The sequence below is a fragment of the Peromyscus eremicus genome, chromosome 1 (genome assembly GCF_949786415.1).
Source record: "Peromyscus eremicus chromosome 1, PerEre_H2_v1, whole genome shotgun sequence".
In the NCBI taxonomy this organism is placed as follows: Eukaryota; Metazoa; Chordata; class Mammalia; order Rodentia; family Cricetidae; genus Peromyscus; species Peromyscus eremicus.
This window is the reverse complement of record NC_081416.1, coordinates 67,983,722-68,007,664: the sequence shown is the minus strand read 5'-3', so window position 1 is coordinate 68,007,664 and position 23,943 is coordinate 67,983,722. Positions and strand designations below refer to the sequence as shown.

The window sequence follows — 23,943 nt, the reverse complement described above, 5'->3', positions numbered from 1 at the left end:
AGCCGGCTTTGCTTAGGTCTCCTTCTGTGCACAGACCTTTCATTTCCTCGTCCATTCCCATCTGTTCTCCCAGCACGGCCCCATTGACTTCTAGGGCCTTCTGGTACCGCTGCTACTGGAACAGATTTTTACTGACTTTACCACCTCCTGGGTTTGCATAGTAAAGGTGTTCAAATTAAAAGTATTTGTGTGTGGTGACACATAATCCTAGCACTTAGGAGGTGGAGGCAGCAGGATCAGGAGTTCAAGGCCATCTTCAGCGGGCTGTATAGCGAGTTTGAGGGCAGCTTTGGCTCCATGAAACTCTGCCTCTCACACACAAAATTAATCCAGAGTGGTACCCACACTTGTAACCCCAGCATTGGGAAGCTGAGACAGGAGGATTTCAAGTTTTAAGCTGTACAGTGAGACTCTTTAAAAAAAAATTTTTTTTTTTTAAATCCAGATTGAAAAGGAATACTGTAATGGTGGTCACTGCTTCTGCCATGCCTCTGCTTCAGCGGGAGGTGCCAGTCTGTGCTGCTGATGATTGGGGCTGGGCTGCTGGGCTATGTATCCTGGATGGTCTGCAGCCCTGGCTCGCTACCCTGTGGTTACATTAGCTGAGGATGAGCTCCATTTCTGAGTTCAGGAGCTCTGCGTCTTTCAGCCAGTTGGCAGAGGTGTGCTGCTTGGCAGGAGATCTGTGGCTATGAGTCAGGAGTTCAAAATGCCACCGCCACAATCCCAAGGCTCATGGAAGCAGAGAATACTGAGCTCTTGTGACCACAGGACAAGGAAACGGTGATGTTTTGAGCCACCTTATTGTCTCAAACACATGGCCACGGTCCACCTGGAGTCTTACGACTCTGACTTACAGGCCAGAGGAATGGGTAAGTGAGGGAAACTGCCTGCCGCCAAGCTCTTGACCTGAGTTTGATATCTGGGACCCACATGGTGGGAAGAGAGAACTGACTACGGCAAGTTGTCTTCTGACCTCCTCATGTGTGCTGTGGTAGATGCCCCGCTCCCCAAATAATATAATAAAGATGCAACATAAATGTAAAACCCTGATTTATAAATGTATTAATATGACACACTTACAAAAATATGCAAATCCTGTATCAGTCATGATGTGTGTTGAATGTATGTATTTGTGTGGGTGTATGCTCCTGTGCACATAGGTATATGTGCACATGTATGCATGTGTAGGCAGAGGCCCACATCTGGTGTATATGTCAATGGCTTGCTAACTCCTTTTTTGAGGCCAGGTGTCTCACTAAACCTGGAGCTCATAGGTTGGGCTAAGCTGCCTGGCCGATGAACTGCCTGGCTCTGGCTCCCCATCTCTGGGCCTACAGATGTGTGCTGCCATGCTTAGCTTTTTATGCAGCTGCTGCAGGGGAGGGGGGCTCCAAGGTCAGATCCTCCTGCATTTATATCAGGCCCTTCACCCACTGAACCATCTCCCCAACCTCCTGTACCAGTCATTTTATCAGGGTGAAAAGGTGTACCATGAGGTTATTGAGCAATGATTATGAGGGAAGGACAGTCAGGAGGCAGCTAGCTGTAGGTCTGCTGTTGACTTGAGAGAGCTACACCTTCTCTTGAGAGTCCCAGGATGACCCGTGAGGTTGGTGTCAGCAGCCCTGGTTCATGTGCAGGGCTGTCAGGAGCAACAGGGGGGTTGGTCAGAAGCAGCCGCAGAAGGACTGCACAGCTGGCCACAGAAGGGCGTACTTTCAAGGACTGCTGGTTCTCAGGCCCCTGGCTGTTCTGTACAACAAGCCACCTCTCTTCATGTGGAGCCTCAAAACCAGAATTGAAATGAGGCACAAAATGGAGTATACATCTTCCCATTTTTCCTCACATAGTTCCAAATTCCCAGGAAGACACAGAAAGCCCTCACTCCCTTTCCTCTCCACTCCCAGGAGCTTCTGTGTGTGGTGTGTGTGTGTGTGTGTGTGTGTGTGTGTGTGTGTGTGTGTCTGTGTGTGTGTGTGTGTGTGTCTGTGTGTGTGTGTGACCTCTCTGAACTTTTGCCTTCCTGGCCTCTCCCTTCCTTAAAAGATCATCATTCTTCCCACCGCGGGCCCTTTGCACATCCACTCAGTCTCCCACTTCACCTTGCTCATTTCTGCTTATCCTTAAAGTCAAGGCCCAAGGCAGTTTTCTCAGGGAAACCCTTCTGCATTGAGCAGGCCAGGCATCTGCCACTCTGCTCTGAGCACCCCGCTTCTGGTTAGCACCTTCAGTTGCTTCTCCTTGGAGGGGTCTGAGTCACCAGGCCACACCCACCAGGCCTGAGCCCTTGAGGTTTCCTATTGCCACAGGCTGTTTTAAGTGCAAGCTGGAGACCACATGGGAGGTGAGGCCAGACTCTTTCCCTCTGAAGTTCCTTATCAGTGAGAGGAGCCTGTGACTTTCTATGAATCTGTGGCTGAATTGTTAGAAATCTTAGTTGCACATTATCCTGAACTGGGGAGGTTCCTTCCAGAAGCTCCTGGCTATTTAAGCTGCATTCTGGATGGGATGACAAGATGGCTCCAGGCCAGAGTGGCTTTGTCTGCAGCAGGTGAGCTGGCCCCCTCTTTGGTTCCGACCTTCAATCCTAACACTACGTAGCCTTCATTCTTTAAAGTTTTCATTCCTTCAGCCCTCGTAGGCTCCCAGGCCGTTGCGTTTGTCATCGTTTCTTGGATGCCAGGGAGAGAGGGCGGACACACAGTAAAACAGGCAGTCCCATTTACCCCTTCTAACTGACGGCTGTGGACCTGAGGCCCCATCCCACCTCTCTCCTTACTTTTCACCTTTTCTTGGATTCTATCGAAAACTCGGGTGTGTCTGTGTGCAGGCCTTGATGAACTCGGAAGTTTCACACTTGCTGTGGCCTGGCATTGGGTGAGTCCGAGACCAGCCTCCTTCAGATTAGGGTTGCTAGGAGGCTGAGTTCTAAGCTTGGTCTGGTTTCCTTTCTCTGCCAGTAGCTCTTGCTACTTCCTCTCTTTCCCCACTTCAGCATGCCCAGGTCCTACTGAATGTCCCAAAGTTGCTGCAAGCAGGGGGCCTCTCTGTGCAGCTCAAGGCTCTCAACACCCAAAGGGAGCTCGGCTGTTAGCACCCAGGGGCTGCAAAGTCTTGTCCTAGGTAGGTCTCTAACCAGTGCTGATGGCACTTGTCCACCGCCTCTCTTATCAGCTACCAGGTGTGCTCAGTGCGCTCAGCCCCTGGCAAAATAGGTGCCCACTTTGCTTTTGCTGAATGAATGAATGAATGCACCAGGAAGAACTCCTAGCTCTGCTCCAGCCGCTCTACGCAAGGATAGAAACTGGGTATCTGCGCTTCACACCAGTGAATTGGTGTGTGGTGTTTGAGTCTGCACTATCCCTCCACTATTTGTGTTAGGTCCAGGCCTGGAAGGCAGCAAGGCCTCGGGCCAACTGCGAATCATGCAAAGACAGCGCCTCTGCGCGGTGCAGGGTGTGCAGGGTACAGGGTGCACGGTGTTCATTATAGAGCGCGCTCGGGGGTGGGGGGGGAGGGTACATGATAAAGAGTTCTGGGTGCGGTGCAGAGTAGAGCGTACACGGTGAGAGGCGTATAGTGCAGAGTAGAGGGTGCGAAGTGCACGGTGTTCAGCAAAGAGTAGAGGATGCAGGTTGCACGGTGCAGAGTGCAGGACGTCCGCGGACTTGGGGCAGCCGCCGGGGTCCCTCGAGGGCCGCGGCGGGCCGGGCCCAATGCACGCGCGCCTGGGCGGGCTACAACGGGCCGCCGTCCCGCCTCTCGCCGGAGCTCCCGGCCTTTCCCATCCGGCCCGCGACGCTCCGCCCGCCCCGTCCCACATGACACCGCCTCCGCCGCAAACTTTTTCCTCCCCATCCTGTCGCGGCGGGGAAGGAATGGAAGATGGCGGCCTAGGCGCAGAGTTTCCTGCCCGAGCAGCGGCGGCGGCGGCTCCCGGGGGCTGTGGCCCGCGCCACCATGACGCGCTGGGTCCCCACCAAGCGAGAGGAGAAGTACGGCGTGGGTGAGCAGCGCGCCGCCCCGCGCCCGCCCCGCGCGCAACTTCCCCGCCACGGCACCCAGCCTGTTGCCGCGCGGTGCGGAGCCCGGCCCGCCCGGGGCTGGAGCTCGTGCGGGGAACCCGGGGACCCTCCGGGGGGCCCCCGCGCTCCTCATTCCCGCTCACTCGCTCTGTCCTCGTCCCCTGTGGTCTGGCGTGCGCGGGGCCCCCGGGGTCATTGTTTGCGTGCGTTTTGGCTTCTTCGGGAAACTTCTGTTTGGCATCCGGGACTCCGGGTGGACACTTCATTGTGCTGTGCTGGGATCTGAGAAGCCTCTCTTGCCCGCATGGGGAGTGGCCGCTGCACCCTGGCTGGCGCTGCTTTTCCCGCCCCGGAGAGTGGGGACAACCGGGTGCTTTGGTGTTCCCGGGGGCCCTGGAAACCGACCTCGAGGGCGGGGACCTGGTTTTGCCTCTTTGTCGCTTCCCAAGCGGGTGGAGGGAGTCGGGTTGCAAGCTTACGCTTGACTCAGTGCACGTTCCAGGGAGCCCGGCTTTCCTCAGTGGCCAGACAGTCCCTGGGCCCTGCAGACCCTGTCTTCCGCAGCTCGCCCCCATCAAATGTCAGTTCTGTCTAGGCCGCAGGGCTCGTTGGAATTCCAGATCTGCCTATTTTGTTTCCAGGCTCTTTCCCTAAGGAGACTTTGACACCCAGCCTCACCTGAGCAGACTCCTTGAATTGCACGCAAGCTTTTTGGGAGCGGGAGCTTTCTGCCTTCCACCCTAAGGGCTACCCTGGGGCACCTTCTCAGCAGCTGTCTGTTCCAGGCATGCCTTCAGCACCCTCTTGCAGGCCTAGTTCATGTCCCAGCCCGCTGACTGGAAGCTTCCTGGAGACTCCCGTCTACAAGGCTGTGTCCTTCCTGTGAACTCCAGTTACTTATTTCTGTAGTGTGTCGGGGACGGTGGCCCTGGGGGCAGCGCTGGAAAAGCCTAGGGCCCTTACCTCCACTCTAGGCCCACATGCAGGTTTGGAGGGCTTCCCTGCTTTGGGAGTGAACACTGGGTCTGAGCTGTGCCTTCACTTGGCAGACCTTCCTGAGGCCCATGGCAGAGCTGGGCTTTCTGAGGACGGACGGGGTGGGCAAGGAGCTAACAAGCATGCTGTGTACCTCCTAATGGGCTCCTTATGGGGCCATGGCTGTTAGAGGCCCATCCATCTGCATCTAATTTAGGATGGGGATTCCACTTAGGAGGACTTTAGGGTGTGGCAGCAATGGGTTCCTTTCTGGGGTTACCCAGGACTGTTCAAGGAACAGTTAGACAAGGATCGGGAGTGGGCAGAAGCTGGGGCAAGATGTCCAGGAAGCAGCGAGGAAGGAGGGATGCTTGCTCCTGCAGGGAAGTCCCCACCAGTGAAGAAAGTTGCTGCTTGTACTTCACCCGTGGTGCAGAAGTATAGCTAGTAGTGAGAGTGGGTTTGAACCCTGGCAGGAGTGAGTTCACACTCATCCCTGGCTGGTGCAGCTGCCACCATTATTGGGTAAGGGAGTCTACTTTTTTGATTTTTGTTTATTTTGTGAGAGGGAGTTTCACTATGTAGCCTTGGTTGGTCTGGGACTTCTCTCTGTGTAGACCAAGCTGGCTTCGTAAGCACAGAGATCTACTTGTCTCTGCCTCCTGAGCGCTAGGTTTAAAGGCATGTGCCATCACACATGATGAGTCTATGCCCCCAGCCTCCACCTTTTTAAAGAAAAACTGGAAGACTGTTTTATTGGCGTGTAAGAGGAAGAAGCAGGCAGGCTGGAGATCTCAGCAGCTGTGGGGTGGAGAGTGTGGGATAGATAGGAAAGAAAATGCCTGGGGATGCTGGAGGGGAACTCAATACCCAGTGCCACATAAACCTGGTTTGTAGGCCAGGGTGGTAGTGTGGTGGTGCATACCTGTAAAGCAGGAACTTGGGAGGTGGAGGCAGGAGGATCAGAAGTTGAAGGTCACCGTCTGCATTATAATAAATTTGAGGCCAACCCTGGCTACGTGGGATCTTACCTCAAAAAAAAAAAAAGTCACATTTTCTGAGGGAAAAGCCAGGAAAACCTGCGAATTTAGCAATGGAAGTCTGTGAGTTCCTTTGTTGAGTGTGGGGGCTTCAGTTCAGAGAGAAAGAGAGAGAGAGATTGATAGGTCCATCCATTTTGATTCCCAACGTGACCTGGATGTTGTCAGTGTGCTTTCTGTAGTTCTGTAGTGTGGCTTTACCTGGAGAAGATGGGGAAACATTCCTATAGAGGGTCAGGAGGGTTTCCCTCCAGAGGAGGAAGCAAACAGCCCAGGTGGCTGTGATCTTCCCCGTTAGGTCACACACCTTGCAGAAGTTACTCTTGGATATGACTTCCAACATCGTGTCTTTTGCTGGTGCATTGATCTTAAAACTCTTTTGGGAAGTTCTCAAAGGAGAAGAAAACTCTTTTGGAAAGTTTTCAAAGGAGAAGTGTCTAGGGCAGTGGTCCTCAACCTCCCTAATGCTGCGACCCTTTAGACCCTTTAATACAGTTTCTCAGGTTGTGGTGACCCCCCCCAACCGTAAAATTATTTTAATTGCTACTTCATAACTGTAATTTTGCTATGGTTATGATTCATAATGTAAATCTCTGATATGCAGGATATATTTGACCCCTGTGAAAGGGTCATTCGAACATCAAAGGGATTGCGACCTACAGGATGAGAATGCTGGTCTAGGGGTTGTCAGCAAATTCTAGTAAAAGTGTGAAAGACTGTCTGGTGTAGGAGAGGATGGGGCCGTGTCTGTCTTCACCAGGATGAGGTAAAACAGCTGAACTTGGATGTAACAGGGCATCAGAGGGAACCTTGAAGATCAGAGTCTCTATGAGAATGTGTCAGAGTGGAGGGGAGTCAAGGATGGACCCACCGAAGCATCCCAGCTCTCTGTGTGTCTGACAGTTTGCATTAGGAGGACCTTAGTGGTCCCCAAGGCAGATGCTCACTGGGAAGGATGGAAATGCTTGTATGCATGGTGATTGGCTGGTTCTCCCTAAGGGAAAATTACTAAAGATTCCCCATACCAGCCTCAGCATTCTCTTTGGTAGCCTTAACAACAGGCCTGTGTTTCTCTCCTGAGTTCTGGTGGGTGGACCCTGCTTCCACTCAAGCCACTTGGCCCATGAATGAATCACGAGGGACAAGGAAAGAAAACGATCAAAGGACATCTCTTTTGGAAACATGAATCACAGCTCATTGTTCAGAGGAGCTTGGGGACTCTTAGAACATTGTTTGTAAATGAGACACTCCAGTTATTTATTTATTTATTTCGGAAGCTGAGATGAGAGTAATAGCTGATGTGTGGCTCCTTCCAGGCAGGAAATGGGGGTTCCCATGATTCATTTCGAGGGGTTGCTGCTTGTGAAGGCTGCCAGCTGGCTTTTTCTCTCTCTTTTGGGCATGGTTTGGTGGGCCATGGTTGGGGACCTGGCTTACTCATGCAGGCATAAACTTTGATTTAGCTGTCATACCAAGTGCTGGGCAACATAATCTTCTCCATCACCTCAGATCTGGCAGGATCTTGTCTTCTGGAATTAGTACGTTTTGATGGCTCCTGTTTCTCAGGATCTCGTACATACAGGCTAGAGGCACACCTGGGACAGTGTGTTCACAGTTGTTGAAGACTGAGTAAGGGCCGTAGAGGTGTGCACAGCCTGATCTCCCCACCCTGAGAATTTTGATGTGCTAATACAGAAGAGAGACTTTGTAGGTGTGATCAAGCTTAGGAAGTTTGGGATGGACTCTCATGGGCTCATGGAGCTTGGCTGGCAGAGGGAGTGGGAAGAGAGACATATAGAATGGGAAGTCAAGTTCCAAACCAGAGAATGACTTGATGGGCAGCTGCTGGCCCCAAGACATAGGGGCTCACTTGCAGGGACCAGACTGAGGCCCCAGAGATCTAAGGACTGCCAGGCAGTATGACTTCATTAAACTGGATGATTCTGCAAACACCCCAAATGAGCTTGGAAGTAGATTCCTCCTGGAATCTACTGGTGGGAGCCTTGCTGGTCAGTGTTTCTGTTTTGAGACCCAGGGCCTCTGGGCCTCTAGCTGCAAAAGTGTGGAGCCATGCTCTTGGGTGAGCTTAAGGTGACCTAACTGGGGTAGTTTGTTATGGTAGCAGTAGAAAACCAGAGTAGGAGGCGTGGACAGCAGCTTGGGCCAGGATTCTCTGCCCTTGAGCCCTGCTAGGTGCTCAAGTGAGCCCAGCACTCCTCACCCACTCCTTCCAGGTAGACATCCCTAGCTGGGTCAGGGCATTGGCAAGGTAGGCACCTTAAATTATTCTTGGCTCTTGCTCCTAATGTGACCCTCAACCTTGATATTCCCATGTGCAGAGTGGAGCTGAGCCTGCTTACTTCTGAGTCTTGCAAGGATTCATTGACATAATGTGCTCGGAGCATGTGAGTGGTGTGCGCCAGCTGCTCAAAGCAAGCAACTATTGTTTTATTTTTAAGAAAAAATTCTTATATTTATGTGTGTGTGTGTGTGTGTGTGTGTGTGTGTGTGTGCGTGCACGCGTGTGCCATGGTGCAGATGTGGATATCACAGGATAGCTTACAGGGCTTGGATTTCTCCTCCTGCTTTGTGTTCCAGCGATCAAACTCAGGTCATCACACTTAGTGCTTTTACCCCCTCAACTACCTTGCTGGCCTCTACTTTTATTCATTATTTAATAAGGTACAGCTTTTAGAAACGGAGTAACGAAGAAATGGGTGTAGTGGTGCATGCCTTTTTAGTCATAGCACTTGGGAGTCTGTAACAAGTCTTTCTCTGTCCTGCCGGCTCCTAAGTAATGACATGGAGACTTTTTACTCATTGTGAGAGCTTGGCCTATAGCTTAGTTGTTCCTAACTAGCTCCTATAACTTAAATTAACCCGTTAATATTCATCTACATTCTGCCATGTGGCTCGTGGCTGTTACCTCTCCTCCTGCACATCCTGCTTGCTCTGCTTCTCTACCTTTATTCTTCCCAGAATCCTCTCTGTCCCTGGAAGTCCCGCCTAACCTCTTTCTGCCTAGCTATTGGCCATTCAGCTCTTTATTAAACCAATCACAGTGACACATCTTCACACAATGTACAAATACCCCATAACAGGAGGCAGAGGCAGGGGGATCTCTGTGAGTTTGAGGCCAGCCTGGTCTACATAGTGAATTCCTGGATAACCAGAGCTACATAGGGAGATCTTGTCTTGACAGAAAGCCAAAAAAGCTGAGAGAGAGAGAGAGAGAGAGAGAGAGGGAGGGAGAGAGAGAGAGAGAAAATGAATGACAAGAGACTTCCTATTTAGACATAACACCCATAGTTCTTGGGAAAATGATTTTCTTCAAAAGGTGATTTTAAGTTTGTTTATTTGTTTTTTGTTTTTTTCTTTATTTTGAGACAGAATCTCACCAAATTGCTTAGGCTAGCCTTACTCTGTAGCCCAGGCAAGTGATTTCTTAATGTGAAACATGGAGTATGTTGCCATGGTCTTTGCTTCAAGTACTGGAAAATCTAAAGACCCCTGGGAGGGTACAGGGGAGAGGGGAGGTGGAGATCCCTCTCATTATGTAGAGAGGTGAGCAGGCTGCTGCTTTGGGATAGAATATTAGATTTGAGCCTAAGTAAGTAGGAATGCACACGGTTTCATTCACTAGAGTTGCAGAAAAACCAAATTAGGACACAGACAGTATTTCTCCAAAGCGGATTTTACCTTGAAGCACAAATGTTTTAAATGTGTTGTTAGATCACTATTCTGGAATATTACCTGTCTGATCAGGATTGTGTTAGGGTGTGGAAATCGGTCTCAGTTTGTTTCTGGGTCATTGCTCACCTCTGTGGCTGCAGGCCGTGAAGGCAGGGAACAGAGTTGGGGTGAGTCCTCTGTGGAAATGGCGGAACCCACCAGGTCTTTTCAGTAGTACTTGAGCTCTGCCTTCTTCCAGCTCTCCTTCCCTTTCTCTCCTCTTCTTCCTTTCCCTTTCTCTTCCTCTTTTTTCCTTCATTGAAGTTTCTGTTTTCAGGCAATATGGCCACATGCAGTCATAAAAAAAAAATAATAACACAAAGGGATCTTTTGCTCACTTTTTCAGTTTGCTTCAAGTTTGCATCTTACCAGCCTTCTCGCACGATCTCTGAGCCAAGCTACAGAGCACTCAGGTTCCCAGGCCCCCTCATGCTGGCCTTTAACAGCCTTCTCTACCTCCATAAGGCACTCCCCAAGTTCTGACAACTGTTAGTCTCTTCTGTGTCTAGACATGCTCCGTGGCTTCTTGTTTGCTGGCCTACCAGGTTGTTGTGTCTGTCCAGTTTGCTCCTATTCACGGCTGAGTAGTGTTCTTTGTGGCTCTGCCACAGATGACTGTTCGTCTGTCAAAGGATATCTGAGTTTTGGCTGTTACAGATGAAGCTGCTGTGAACACTCTTGTAGAGATTTTTGTGAATGTAAGTCTTCATTTGTGAGGTGTGTGTGTGTGTGTGTGTGTGTGTGTGTGTGTGTGTGTGTGTGTGTCTGTGTGTGTCTGTGTGTGTGTGTAGGCCAGAGGCCATTGTTGGGTGCCTTTCTCCATCACTCTCCACCGTATGTTTTGAGGCAGGGTCTCTTACTAGACCTGGAACTTATCTTTTTGGACTAGGCAGGCTGGTTATTGAGCTACAGGATCCCTCTGTTTCCACTTCCTCATTGCTGTGTTTACAGATGCATGCCACTGTGCTTGGCCTGTACATGGGTACTAGGGCCCAAATTCAGGTCCTCATGCGTGTGGCTCAAGCACTTTACCCAGAGAGCCACCTCTGCAGTCCTGGATATTTAGCTTTTAAAAGAAACTGCCAGACTTTACCACACTGGTTGCAGGGGCTGCCTTCACCAGCCAACTGTTGCTTTCTTCCTGCTCCTGCGATGTCGCAGTTTGTCCACTTTACCCAGGCTGACTTGGACAGCAGTGTCTTAGTGTGGGTGGAGTTCACGTTTCCCCAGGCTAGCCCTCCTCTGATGTCTGGGTATCATGTATTCGTGGAGGCCAGCACGCAGCTGCCTGGTGATGATGGAGGTGCTCCAGGGAGGGCCAGCAGGGGTGGGCCTCTGGTTGTTCAGGGTGGGGCCCCTCAAGATGGCTCAGTGACTAAAGGTACTTTCTGCTTGAGAGCCCGAGTTTGATGCCCTAGACTCACGTGGAGAAAGGAAAGAACTGGTTCCTGCAAATTGTCCTCTGGCCTCTGGTGGGTGTCAAGATACATGTTCCCTTCCCCCAAATAAAATAATGTTAAAAAAAATGAAGAAATCGTAGAAAGATAATACTTTGTTTACCAACAACAAGGAGAGAAATTGTTCCATGCACGTTCTCATGGAGGGGTAGTTGTTCAGTCTGAAGGGACACCCTGGAGTGGGCAGCACAGTTAGTGGGCCAGCCCTGTAGGAGGACCAGCAAGCAGTGTTTAACCTTGCTGCTGATCACTCATCTGGCTGCTGATCATTCACACTGTCACTTTTCTAACCATTTCAGTGTGCTGAGAAAGTCTGAGGGGACCTTCTGCTATAGTTTGCTTTCTGTTGCTGTGATAAAACACCAAGACCAAAAGCAACTTGGAGAGGAAAGGGTGTATTTGCCTCACAGATTACAGTCCATCATCCAGGGAAACCGAGGCAGGAACTCAAGGCAGGAGCTGAAGCAGAGACTGGCTTGCTTCACCAGGCTTGCTCAGCTACTTTTCTCATACAGCCCAGGCCCCCCTACCTAGTGTTGGTACTGCCCACAGTGGTCCAGGCCTTCTCACATCAACCAGCAATGACTGATGGATGCAGTTCCCCAACTGAGATTCCCTTATCCTAGGCATATATATGTAGGTTTGTGTCAGGTTGAGAAATACTAACCAGCAAAGAGAGCAAAGCAATGAGGATGTGTCCATCAGAGTTGGCTTTTAGCCCTGACAGGTTGCCATCTTGGAGTTCATGGGGGTGCACTATCAGCTACCATCAACTACACCCCATGCACACAGCTTCCAAATGAGATCTGACATCTTCAAGGTGGAGATGTCTCATGTGACTGGGGAAAGCCTCTGAGCCTCTCCTAGCCTCCTTTCCACCTTTCCCCAAAGTGGGGAGACTGATAGTTATGTGGGGTTCACAGGAGCTAATGTTCTGTAAGGCAGTTTGGAAGCATGGTGGTACCAGAACTGAAAACCCTGCTCTGAGTTTGCTTTACTAACAGAGGGGAGGCCCTTGGGGCTGTCATTATGATCCATGCGTACAGTGTGTATATTAGTGTACTCGGGCCGCTGTGACAAAGTGCCAGAATCTGGGTGCTTTAAGTAGCAAATATTTATTTCACCACTGTTCTTGAGCTGGGAGTCTTAGGTGGCCATATAATGATTTTTTTTTTTTGTTGTTGTTGTTTGTTTTTGGCGACTTGTGTACTTGGCTTTAGAATGACCTTGCACCCCACACAATTCCATTCTGGGGCTTTGTGGTGGTTTGGGTGAGAATATCTCCCATAGGCTTGTGTATTTGAACACTTGGGCCCCACTTAGTGGTGCTGTTTGGGGAGGCCTAGGAGGTGTGTCCTTGCTGAATGAAGTACATCAATTAGAGGTGGGCCTTGAGAACAGAAGGCCTCACCCTGCTTCCAGTGTGTTCTCTCTCGGCTTTTTGTTTGTGATTGGAGATGTGAGCTGTCAGCTTGCTGTTCCAGCTGCCATGTCTGCCATATCATGCCACCCCACCATCATGTTGATGGACTCTGATCCCTCTGGAACCATAAGCCCAAATAAACTCTTCCTTTTATAAGTTGCCTTGTTCATGGTGTTTTGTCACAGCAGTAGAAAAGTGAATAATATAAGTTCCAAACTGAGGTTGTAACTCCAGAATTCAGATTTAGGGGCTCACAACCCAGCCCACAGCAGTGTACCTTATGACTCAGCTGAGTTTCCCTTGTCTTCATGCCTTTGGGTTTTGTTTCGTTCTGTCCTGTAAGCTGCAGGTCCCTGGAAGGATGTGGCAAATGAAGTGTGGGGCTCCTGTCCTTGGGCCAACCTGGAAGTCAGCAGTAAAGCTGGTGCCGGAACAGTATGCTCAGGCGGTTTTAGACCCAGAGAAGAACTCTATTTGGTGCTGTTGTTCTTTAATGCTTCATTGGGTCTGGGCGCTCACACACCCTGCTGGGATTCATTTCTGGGTTCTCAGCAAGGTGTGTTTTTATGGCATGAGCAGAGTGGCCAGGTGCATAGTGCTTCCTGAACCGCAGCTCTGTGGTGATGGCAGGGATGGCCTTTGGTGCTCAGACTGCACCCTGGCTGCCATCCTGGGCCACTCACTGCCTGATTCCAGGGACTGCCCTGCGTACTGCAGTGGGAGGCTGTCTTCTTTGGGAGGCTGAATTCTTTGGGAGGCTGTCTTCTTTCCCGGGAGGCTGTCTTCTTTCCCCGGGGCAAACTCATGAGGCACCACTGAGTCATAGGGGAGCTAAAGGGGCGGGGAGGGGGACTGTCTTGGGGCAAATAAGTGACTTCAGCTTGGTGATCATTTTGAAGCCATGCTGGCGCTGCACCCACCAAGTAAGTTACCCCGGCTGCACCCAGGAGGGAATCTGGGTACACACAGGCACTCTGATTTCAACAGGCAGGTGGTTCCTCCCAGACAGACAAAGCAGCTTGTTAAATTTTCTTATGGGTGCCTACAGTGCTTAGCATGTAATGATGACATAAAAAGGTCTCGGTTTCGGAGGCATAGAGCGCTGTTGTGGCTTCATTTATTTATTTGTTAGCTGCTTTTTGAGACATTTTTTAGTCGGTAGTCTGCTGGCGTAGACCTCACCGTGCAGCCTAGGTTGGCTTCAAACTCACTATGTAGCTGAAGATGACCTTGAACTCCTGGTTCTCAGGCCTCCCCCTCCTGAGTGCTGGGATTATAGCTGTGAGTCACCATGCTAGTTTTTTTTGTTTTGATTTGTAGCTTTGACAGCTTCTGTCTCTCACAAGAGTGAGAGACGCAGCAGAATGAGCTTTAGAAAGTATTACTGAGATGGGGTGAGTGGCCGTAGTTCTTACTGGTTCACAGGGGACCACGAAAGAATGGGGCATAGTCACAGCTTGAGTATGTCAGCAGGAGTGTCGCTCAGCCTCTACCAGGTGCTGTTTAAAGCCCTGATTTGCCATTACCTTGGGAGTGTGGCATGCAATTCATGTGCCACCCTGAGTGATTTGTTTAACTGAATCTGAAACATTAGATAAGCTTGTAGAGAAATGCAGCAGCCGTGATTTCCTTTCTGAATTTGGCCGCTCGCTGCTCTCACAAACAGCTCTGCTATTTGGCTGGCTCTTGGCTTTTTTTGAGACAGGGTCTCCCTGTGTAACCTTTGGCTGGCCTGGAACTCAGTTCATAGACCAGGCTGGCCTTAGACTCACAGGGATCCCCCTGCCTCCAGCTCGACAGTGCTTTGGCTTCTTACAGTTAAAGTGTGCCTTCTGTCCGGAGGCTCACAGCTCTCTTCCCTGAAGTCAGTTGCTAGCCAGGCCACAGCAGGTAGGTGGAGAGAAGTGTGCGCCCAGGAGTTGGTAGTCCCCTCCACCCACTCCTGTTGACGTTTATTGTCTCTTAAACAGGAAGTGCCCTGGGACAGGCCCTTTAGTGTCACTGACCATGAGCACAGGTCTTCTTTTTATTTCTGAAACTCCATGGCAAACTCCATGCAAACATGTTTGCATTCCCCAGAGATGGGCAGAGATGGGCAGCTGAGAAGTGAGGCTGTCTGTTTTCTGGTGTCTGTGGGTTTCAGGATGCTTCTTCCTATGGTGCTGAGTCCAGGGAGCAAACTCTGCTGAGCACCTGTTCTGTATTGACCCTGCAGCTTCTGAGTGTGTCCTCAAGAGTGTTCTAGACCTCCTAACACATCGTAACCCGTCTGTGGCTGTGGGCTTCTTTTGGCCTCAGAGGGTGGTGCACTCAGGCTGGGCGGGAGAACTGCCCGTTTTCCTAAGTGTTGGTTTCTGTCGTGTTACTTCCTGGAACCTGTATTCTGAAGTGACCCTTGTGCTTGTGATGGAGTGTGCATCAGAAAAGGCGGTGAGAACCCTGCGACAGTGTTATGTGGGCACGCTGTGAGGTGGAGCACAGAGCACTGTGTCGGGAGTCTGCGTTCAGGACTGTGTGGCCAGTCCTTGCAGCCTCAGTACCTCACCTAGAGACAGCTCCACACGGGAGCCCCCGTGCCCCTTCCCCCATGCCTGGGACTTTCAGGAGGGAGGAGTGCGCTGCCTCCTCCCATCATGCTAACTCCTTAGAGAACACATGCCATTTCTGGCAATTGTTCTAAATCTGAAAAGGACATTGTGGGCTTACTTCCCCTCATGTTTAGAGTTTCATTTAATGACTGCTAGTCAGATTTCACGTCACCTGTTGCTGTTCTGTGAGGTGAATGTTCCCTATAGCTCACTTGGGCTGATGGGCCTGGGTGTGGAGAACCGTGCTGGTGGGAGGAAAGCCAGTGCTTTCAAGAGCTGCTTCTCTCTCCCCTCCCTCCTCCTCTCCCTCCTCCTCTCTCTCCCTCCTCCTCTCCTCCCTCCCCTCCCTCCCTCCCTCCCCTCCCTCTTCCTTCCTCCCCTCCCTCCTCCCCTCCCTCCTCCCCTCCCTCCTCCCTGTCTTCTCTCCCTCCTCCTCTCCTCCCCTTCCTCCTCCTCACACTACTCCCTGTCTTCCTTTCTTTTCTCACTTTTCCCCTCTCCCTCCTTCCCTCCTCCCTCCTTCCCTCCTCCTCTCCTCCCTTCTCCCTTTCTTCCTTCCCTCATATTCTTCTCCCCTCCCCCTCCTCCTCACAGTCCTCCCTCTCTTCCTTCCCTCTTCTCACTCTCCCCTTCTTCCCTCCTCTTCCTCCCTGTCTTCCTCTCCTTTTTCTTTTCCTCCTCCCTGTCCCTCTGTGCCTTCCCCCTTCACTGCTCCCTCCTCCTCCCCCCTCCTTTTCCTCCCTCCCTTTTCCCTTCCCCTCCCTCCCTCCCTCCCTCCCTCCCTCCCTCCCTCCCTCCCTCCCTCCCCTCACTTTCTGTTTGTATCTCAGTTCTGTTTGGCACTGGTGGTCCAGAGTTGTCCTCCTGGGTCCCATACTCTAGCACAGTCCCCTCTCTGAACCTGCCAAGGCCAGTGTTATGCGGATTGGGTTGTCATGATGCAGACAGACAGGTACTGACTGGTAGGTGGCTCACATACGTGCCAGACCCCACCCTGCTGAGTGACACCCAGGAATCTTGTTGAGTATGTAGGTACATTGGCCATGGGGTGTGGACATATCTGATGCGGGGACCTTGCTCTGTAGTCAGGTTGGGGTTCTGCCATTGAATGAATTCTTACTGGGTTCTGGAGCTTTGGGGGTTTCTGAGATGTTACTTGTTTTCATGGCGACATCAACAGTCTTTCTCTTAGAGTTCCTGGCTCTCCAGATCTCAGACTCTGGGTGGTCGGTGCACCTTGAATGCCACAGAATGTCCCTTGTGGCTCTCTTGGCTTCCTCTCCAGCTGGGTGCCTGGTGGGGTCTGGGTCACAGCCCCCCATCCTGCTCTCCTTCCTTGGCTTGGCGCCTTTGTGCCTGCTTCTGCTCAGCTCCTGGCATTGTAGGCCTTGTCATGGCTGCTCCTGACTGTTCCCCTTGCTCTGAGCCAGGCTGTGGGGACAGCCATGAGGGAAGGTTGAGGACCCATTTTGAATGATTCTGAGTCCCCAGACCCTAGCTTCCTGAGTGGGGGAAGGAAAACGGAGGAGACCAGAGACAGGATGGGAGCCAACAGGTGTGTCTCCCTGGATGGGCTCTTGGAGTTGGAGGATTCTGTCTACATTTCCTTTACCAGAATCCCCTCAGTGAGTCTGGGGGATGGATCTCTGTGGCTGGGGCATAGTCTTCACAGCTCAGGCCAGGAAGCCAGCTGCCTCCATCTGAAGAGGAGAGAGCCAGCTCTTCCTGGTCAGCCCACACAGGCAGCTCATGCTGCCTGCAAGATGGAGCAAAGGAGAAATTGCTGCTGGCAGACCCTGCGGCCTGGGCTCCCACACCCCATGCCTCTAGGGTGTCCCCTCAGCCTCCCTGTTGCCCAGATTGTGCACCCCTTGTGCTGAGTGTGGGTGGCAGAACTTTCTTCCTAGGGAAACACTCTGGGGACACGTGAGCTAACTCATGCCAAGCAGGGTTCTCAGCCTGGGCAGTACTGACTTCCTGGGCTGGGTCAGTGTTTGTCACAGGAGCTGTCCTGGGCCTTGCAGGATGCTCTACAGTATTCATCCAGGAACCCAGTAGCACTTTCCAGCTCTAGGTGGGAAACTCCCCCAAATGTCTCACACATCCTCAAGTGTTTTCTTGGGGGCAAGATGGCCAAACTCACAGGAGCCCAGATGTGTTCACCGCTGTTACTGCTGCTTCTGCGTCTGCTCTTACTGGCAGGAAAGTGTCTTCTGTGAGCCACACACCTTGAACTATGTTCTAGTTATTTCTTCGGTCCCTGTGATCAACACCAAGACCAAAAGCACCTTGGGGGAGGGAAGGGTTTGTTTCATCTCACACTTCCAGGTCACACAGTTCATCACTGAGGGAAGTCAGGGCAGGAACTCAGGGTAGGAACCTGGAGGCAGGAACCTGGAGGCAGGTACTGAAGCAGAGACCATGGAGGGGTGTAGCTTACTGGCTTGAGTTATGTAGCTTTGTAGTTCAGGCCCACCTGTCCATAGTGGGCTGGCCCTCCTACATCAAATCAGCCATCAAGAAAATGCCCCACAGATATGTCCACACTTTGTGTATGCTGTCACAGCCCCTGAGAGTTCCTATGTGCAGCTCCTCTGCTGTGTCCAGAAGATAATGTTTCATTCACAGCCACTGGCTCTTACACCCCTCCTACCCCTCAAAAATGATCCCTAAGTGGTAGTGCTCCCCAAGGGGAGGTGTGTGTGTGTGTGTGTGTGTGTGTGTGTGTGTGTGTGTGTGTTTAGTATATATGTTCCCTTTAGGGCTGAATATTTTTCAGTCTCTTATTCTCTGCACTGTGGCTAATGGTTAGTTATGGGTTTCTGTGTTAAACATCATCTGCTGCAAAGAGAAGCTTCTTACTTAACAATATTTATTTTTTAATTATATGTATATATATATGTGTGTGTGTGTGTGTGTGTGTGTGTGTGTGTTATATGCACATGTGTGTAGGTGTCCCTGAAAGGCCAAGGGCATGGACTCCCTCTGGAGCTGGAGTCATAGGCAATTGTGGGATACCTGATATGGGTGCTGGGAACTGAACTCAGGTCCTCTGCAAGAACAGTATGTGCTTTTAATTGATGACCTATCCATCCAGCCCTGAAAATTTTTGTTTTTAAATTGCATTTATTTTCATGCATGTATGTGTCTGTGTGCCATTCTGTTATGTGGGGGTCAGAGGACAACTTGTGGTAATTGGTTCTTTCCTTCTACTATGTGGGTGCTGTTGAACAAACTTAGATTATCAATCTTGGTAACATTGACCTTAACCACTGAGCTATCCCACCTGCCCTGTGAGTGTTCTGGATGTCAGGCCTCTGATGATATGTGGATGACCTGGGGACCAACCCAGCCAGGCCAGCATTTCCTGTAAGAAGTACTCCCAAGCCAGGCACTGGAGACCTGTTGGGAGTGTAGGGGCCCAGACACTCTGCTCAGAGTTTGTTTCTTGATACAGCAGCTCTGACTGATCTGGAACTCACTCTGTAAACCAAGGCTGGCCTTGAACTCACAGAGATCTGTTTGCTTCTGCCTCCTGAGTGCTGGGATTAAAGGCGTGTGCTACTACGCCCGGAGTTTTATTTGTAGAAATAAAAGTACTTTCCAAGCCTCTTTTATTTTTTTTTTTAATTTTTCTAAAATAATAACTTATTTTCTTTAACATAATTGACTTTACCAGGGGCAAATAATTATTTAGCAGGAAGAAAATGTGGTTATTTTTCTTCTTAATCGCCTCACTTCTATGAACTTAGCATGATTTATTTCAAGTCCTGCCTGTCTTGTGTGTTTGGCTGCCCATTTCTCAAAGGGTTGGGTTGTCCAGCCCTTAAACCAGGCCACTGCAAACCCTTGGCTAGTTCTTGGTGAGTATTGCTTTGAGGGCTAGCCTGATGAGTCTACAGAGATGGAGGACTGAGGTCAGAGCAGTTTCAGGGAGGAAACTTGGCCTCAAGCTGTCTTCTGGGGCTACCCACAGGCTCAGTGGTCACCTAGGCTACCCACAGGCTCAGTGGTCACCGAGCCCCCTGCCCTGGGGGCTTAATGTCCTGTGTTCTGATAGGACACAGTGCGTTTCCATAGCCTTCCATGCTGTCTGGACATGCTCTCTGTTTCCATCTGTCTTGATTTTCTAGGCTTACCCCTGCCTTGCCACCCAGCTTGGTGAAGCGTGGCCTACCCTGTGTTGCTCTCTGCTCTCTGCAGTACCACAGTATACTTCTGCTCCAGTCCCCATGTTCCCAGCATGTGATATGATCCATGCATGTAGGTAAAGGGACAGATTTCATCTCTATATCCCTGAGGCTGGAGTCTCGTGTGTGTGTGTGTGTGTGTGTGTGTGTGTGTGTGTGTGTGTGTGTGTGTGAGAGAGAGAGAGAGAGAGAGAGAGAGAGAGAGAGAGAGAGAGATGACCTGTGGCTGCTTCCAGCCTGGTATGGAGTCCCCACTGAGTGGCAGATGACTGGGACAGTGATCTCACAGCTACCTTCCCTCCCCTGTGTCCTGGCTGTCTGAATGAGTGGGGAGATGGGCGGGTGGGGTGAGCAATCTTTACAGCTCAGGTATTCTCTAGGTAAATTGGAGCCATCGCTTATATTTTTTGTGATTTTTCTGGGCTTAGAATGTCTCCTGCTGTTGCTTGATACAAGGTTACTTTTCAAGTCTCTTTTGAAGATGAAAGAGAGCTCTTCCTCCAATGATGGCTTAGGGAGGGGGTAGAGGGAAGGTGACTGTAGGAAGGGGGTGGCAGTTGAGTCCTGGCTTCAGCTCCACCCAGTGGGGCTGAAGCTTGTCTGGGGTCTCAGATGATCTGTCAGTGAAGGTTCTGGTCTAGCTTTTCCTGCCCCCCAATGTGATAAAAAGACAGGTATCAAAGGAGAGAATCGACGTCCACGGGCTTTGTAGACACAAAACATTAGACAGCCACAAGGACCGGTGAGCAGCCCCCGTTCAAAGGGAGATGGGCCGCTTTTCCTGTCCAGTTCAGCGAATCAGTGCACTAGACTGCAGACCAGGGGACACGATCCAGGACACTTGGGGCCGCTAATTCAGTCACTGACAAATGATACTGCAGGAAAATGTTATATCAATCAAAACAGTTTGTCAGTTACTAAAAAAAAAAAAAAAAATCACGCAAAGAAGTACTGTAGAACTAATGACGCCCTCTCCCCCCCACACCCCCACGTGTTCCCCATGGAAATAACACAAACATTGACAGTGGCACTGTTCACAGTTCTCGCAAGTAGACATGAACAACCTAAGGGTTCACCTTTGGTGAGTGGATATTACAGTGAAATATTACCGAGTCTTAAAAAGGAATGAAGCATCCATGCATGGGACGGTGTGGATGAACTTGGTAAACATTATGCTAAGGGACCACAACTAGTCACGGAAGGACGTGTTTTGCAAGACTGCCGATATGCGTTATCTACCACAGGCAAAGCCATAGACACAGAGCAGATTAGTGCTAGCTTGGGGCTAGAGGAGGGGCAAGGGACTGCTTAACAGCCCTTTCCTCTTACAGGGATGACAATATTTTAGAGATAGATGGAGGTCACTGGAGGCTCACAATATTATGAACTTCTGATTGGTAGCTGGTACCCAGCTAAGACTAGTCTTAGCTTCTGGGCCCTATTTAGTCTGCAGGCTTCGGATTGCTCACACCTGGCTTACAGTCTTAGAATCTGTGTCCTCCCCCCCACTCCCCACAGGCCCCCCCCCCCCCACACACACACCCTCTAGACTCCACCCTCCCTCTTCCTATCATTCTCACTTTGGCTTTCTGGCCTAACTTCCTGCTCACCTACCGGCCTGTCAGCTTTTTGTTAACCAATGAGAGTAATGCATATTCATAGTGTAGAAAAAGATTATTCCACAGCAGTCTCTCACTGAACCTGGAGCTTACTGACAGGCTAGGCAGGCTGGCCAGCAAGGTCCTTGGGTCTGCCTGTCTCTCTCCGTTCCGCAGCACCCTGGTTATAGATGTCCAACACGCCATCTGACTTTTTCTTTCTGTTGATGCTGGGAATCTCAAGTCAGGCCCTCATACTTGTGTGGCAGTCACATTACCCACTCAGTCATCTCCCTGGCACTCAAATTACCATTATTTTCTGTTACTATTTTGTGCTAGTTATTAAAAGAATGTGAGCGATCTAGAAAGTGTAAAGGCATTAGACGACAACAACAACCATTCAGTATTCTCCATTCAGCTGTAACCAGCCTTCTGAGTACACTGCTGTCTCTGTGGCCTGAAACCTGGCTGCCTGCGTGGTGGTAGGAAGTGGGCCTTTGGCCTGTGGGAAGGTGTGAGGGATCAGTGCCTGTCTTAGTTTCCTTTCTGCTGCTGTGGTGAAATACTCTGACAAAAGCAGCTTATGGAAGACAGGGTTATTTAGCTCACAGTTCAAGGGGTCCATTCATCATGGTGGGGGAGTGCAGGGAACAGGAGCTCGAAGCAGTTGAACGTCTACATCACCTCTGTGATCAGAAAGCTCAGAGAGATGAGTGCCGTTGCTGCTCAGCTTCCTCTCTCCTTTGAGTGGACTCAACCCTGGGAATGCTGCCACCCACAGTGGGCAGCTCTTCCCATACCAGTTAAGGCAAGCAAGATAATCCCCCACAGGCAAGCCCAGAGGCCTGTCTCCCAGAAGATTCTAGAGTTTGTCTACTGACAGTTAACACACCACAGAGCCTCTGTTGGAGGCCTCCCCAAGAGTTGTCTTCTTCCATGTGAGGACTTAGGACATCTGTGAAGCAGACGCAGACTTTCACCACATATCAAATGTGCTGATGCTTTCAAGCTGGGCTTCTGGCTTCCAGAACTATGATGTATTTGTGTTACTGATGGATATAGTAGTCAGAACAGGCCATCACACCTTTCCATGTGTAAGAAGCAGGTGGAAAAACAGGAGGATCCCTGGCCCTTTTCAGCTAGTAGGCAGCTTGCTCATCCATCTGGCTGTGGTGGTGGAGCTGAGTTGGGCTGTCTCTGGAAATGTCTGTTTAGAGCCATAGCAAGGAAAGAGGGCTTTGCAGTGCTGGAGTTTGGGCTGGGGTGGTGTACAAATGGAGTAAAAGACTTTCTTCAGCCCTGTTGCAGCCAGGATAAACTAAAAGCAAAGTCTCTATTCCCAGTTTTTGTCTGGCTGGCAGTTGACTGTGGGGACCAGATGTGGTCAAGGGCTCTAAGACATTTGTCTGCACAGCATCTCCCTTTGATTTCTGTGATTTATAGGCTGGAATGTCAAGGTGGGATTAGCATGGAATGAGCCTTCAGAGTGAGAAATCACCGTGCCTGGACATGAAGGATTGCGTGAATGTGTTTCTTAAGGACAGAGGTGGAGTGACCGCGGCACACAGGGTACAGCATCAGGACTTGTGCTGTTGAGTGCCCCAGTGACATTTGCAAAGTCGATGGGTTGCTTGCAAATGTGGCCAGCGGCTTTGCGATGTGCTTTTAGATCTGTCTGTCGACATTTTATGTTTTTACCAGTTCACAAAATCTTTACCAGGAAACTGGGGCGACACTCAGTAGAGTGTTTGTTGTAAGTACAAGAGGATGTGAGTTCAAATCCTAAGTACCTCCCTAAGAGCTGGCCAGGGCCATGAATGCCTGTTACTGTAGCATTGAGGTGGGGGTGGGGTACAGACAAGCAGATCTCGGGAGCTTGGTGGGCACCTGTTCAGTGAGAAACCGTTCCTCAAAGAGAAAAGAGTGGAGAGCAATACAGGCAGACACCTGATGTCCTCCTCTGGCCTCCATGTGCACACACACGGGTATGCACACCCACCTGCATATGTAACACACACACACACACACAAAAAAAAAAAAAAAAAAAAAAAAAAAAAAATTGGGTGGACTCCTTGGCAGGTCCCGGGTCTACTTCTTTTTGCTGCTTCCTGTCACCCAGGCCATTTGGGTACATTTCTAAACCCATTTGCAGAATTACCCTCCCCCACCTTACCTGATGTTTGTTTTTACCTGCAATCAACTGAAGCCTGAAAATGGTAAATGGAAAATTCCAGAGATGAATGATTCATGCTTTAAATAATTGAGGACTGTCCATGGCTGTAATTGTTCTGTTACTAGTTACTGCTGCTTTCTTCCCTGGCTGGCTTTGTAAGTGAACTTGATCGTGTGTGTGTGTGTGTGTGTGTGTGTGTGTGTGTGTGTGTGTGTGCGCGTGTGCGTGCCTGCATGCAGGGGAAACATATTTTATGTGTAGCTTGGTACTCTCTGCCTTCTGGCACCCACCGGGTTGTAGCACACATGCCTGTGGATGAATGGGAACTGCTGTGCATGTGTGTGTAGGAGGGTGGGTGCCCCTGCACAGGGAGCCTCAGACCAGGGTGCACCTGGCACCCAAATCCAACTACACTGTCAGAAAAGTTTTTTTTTCCCCCAACACTTGAGAGCTTGAGAGTTTCTTTTTTTTTTTTAAATTATTGTTACATTTTATTTATTTTAAGTGTGTATGAGGGGTGCATGGGCATCACATTATGCATGGGGAGGTCAGAGAGCATCGTGCATGAGTGTTCTTTTCACCGTAGGAGGTCTGGGGGTCAAACTCTGGTCACCAGGCTTGGCGGGAGGTGCCTCTATCTGCTGAGCTATCTTGAGGGCTCTGACCTCTTTCCCTGAGAGGAAGGGGGGTGAGGAAATACCCAGATTGTCCAGACACGTGACTGTTGACTGTGAGGTGA

The 23,943-nt window shown here is 50.4% G+C and overlaps 1 protein-coding gene across 1 annotated transcript in view; it reads left to right on the top strand.

Moving 5' to 3' along the window:
* The first annotated feature begins 3,867 nt into the window (after window positions 1–3,867).
* Window positions 3,868–23,943, top strand: part of Dock1 (dedicator of cytokinesis 1) — a 514,332-nt gene continuing 494,256 nt past the window's right edge. Inside the window, exon 1 of the mRNA XM_059265078.1 lies at window positions 3,868–4,009. Coding sequence (XP_059121061.1) covers window positions 3,964–4,009 — 46 coding nt within the window. The 5' untranslated portion in view covers window positions 3,868–3,963. The remainder of the gene's footprint in view (window positions 4,010–23,943) is intronic.